This window comes from Penaeus monodon, chromosome 31 (assembly GCF_015228065.2).
Source record: "Penaeus monodon isolate SGIC_2016 chromosome 31, NSTDA_Pmon_1, whole genome shotgun sequence".
In the NCBI taxonomy this organism is placed as follows: domain Eukaryota; kingdom Metazoa; phylum Arthropoda; class Malacostraca; order Decapoda; family Penaeidae; genus Penaeus; species Penaeus monodon.
Genome location: NC_051416.1, coordinates 28,366,988 through 28,368,602, shown reverse-complemented (window position 1 = coordinate 28,368,602; position 1,615 = coordinate 28,366,988). Strand labels below are relative to the sequence as shown.

Here is a 1,615-nt window from a genome sequence, read left to right as displayed (position 1 = left end):
ACTCTGTGGTCAGTGACCTTTTGCGGGGTCGTGGAGGTCTTAGGAGGAATATATTGCAGACCAACTCGTCAGTCGTTCGTCAGTGTTCATATTAGGAATATGCTATGAAGCCATGTCTTAGAGGAATATTGTCTTATAATTAGCTAAATTTTTTTTTTTCTAAGCCTAACAAATGATCTGAAGGTATCGCAGATATCGAAGGTTTAAGAAAGGGGTCGCAAGTATAAAAAGGTTAGGAATCACCGTCAAAGAAAATGTTGGGATAGTAAGTAAATAAATATCATGTTGCGAAATTGGTTGCAGACAAGGGTAGTGGGTTTGCAGCATATAGAAACGACAATAAATTTGCAGTTGAATGTGGAATAAAACACTAAAAAATATCGTCAAGCCTGTAATTCTGCTTGTAAAGTTAGAACTCAAAGTGCCAGCAATGAAGATGACGTAAGTTAACTGAAGTTAATCAAGATGAGCGTTGCAGGTAATTAATTTATAAATGTTAACATCAACAGTTTCTTTTTTAATGCCATATCTGAAGGCCTCCCCGTGTTGCTGTCCCACTGGCACTCACCCAGTAGTGCTGGACCCCCGTCACGTTGCACACGAGCCGGATCCGCGCCCCCTCCTCCACGGTCACCTGCGTCGTATTTTCCGGCTCTCCGTCCGTCTCCGGTGTGAGGACCGGCTCGGAGGCATCCTCGAGGTTCAGCGCCTCCTCCTGATCCGCCTCGGGAGGGTGCAGGTCCTCGGCCATGTCCCCCACCATCTCGCCCCGGATCGCCACCAGGATGGGATGCTCCTTCCCGAGGCCTGTCTGGGCGGCGACGGCGCGGGCGCGGATGCTCTCGGGGTCCGAGTCCTCCCCCGGGACCACGTGCTCAAGGATCTTGTCCACGACCTCGCTCAGGTCCGACTGGTCGTTCTCGGGGCCGTCCCCGTCGTCGGTCCACGACTCGGGAGGCAGGCACTTCGCGGGTGCCTCTTTTGAGGGTTCCGTCTTTGTGGAATCATTGTCTTGCGTTTCATCCGAGGGCTCGCTTTCTGTTATCAGCATCTGATAGTCACTCTGGAAGAGACTGCTTTGAGAAAAGTCAGTGCCTGAGTTGCTCACGTACCGAGGAACATTATCGCTCACCAAAGACACGTCCTGATTTAACCCTAACTTGGCAACATGATCGGCATCAGGCCGGGATACCGCCACGGGAATAAACTGCCGTTGACCCGTGGCATTGAGCGGAGAGCGGGCATGCGTCGCGGAGCTCCAGGCGAGGCACAGGGCCAGAGCGGGCACCAGGAGGCGCGACATGGTGGCCGTCGGTGACTGCTACCGGCACGAGTTCATGGTGTAAACTGGAGGTGCGCGCTCGCTGTCGGCCTCGTGCGGCCCCTAAGAGGATTATCCGCACGGAGAGAGACCTGGCTGCGGCGGGATAGAGGGAGGGAGACCATGGCGAGGCCAACATTAAAATCATATGAAGTGGAATATGATCTAATTAACACATCGAGATCAGTGGACTATTATTACAAGTGCATGGAAGGGAGAAAGTATTGGCCTGACAGATGCATAAGAGAATTAGAGATTCTTACAGTTCTATTTTGATAAATAAACATGGAATTT

The 1,615-nt window shown here is 51.3% G+C and overlaps 1 protein-coding gene across 1 annotated transcript in view; it reads right to left on the bottom strand.

Moving 5' to 3' along the window:
- Positions 1 to 1,358, bottom strand: part of LOC119593150 (titin homolog) — a gene marked incomplete in the record, with an annotated part of 49,773 nt that extends 48,415 nt beyond the window's left edge. Inside the window, 1 exon segment of the mRNA XM_037942115.1 lies at positions 569 to 1,358. Coding sequence (XP_037798043.1) covers positions 569 to 1,303 — 735 coding nt within the window.
- Between the last annotated feature and the right edge of the window lie 257 nt (positions 1,359 to 1,615).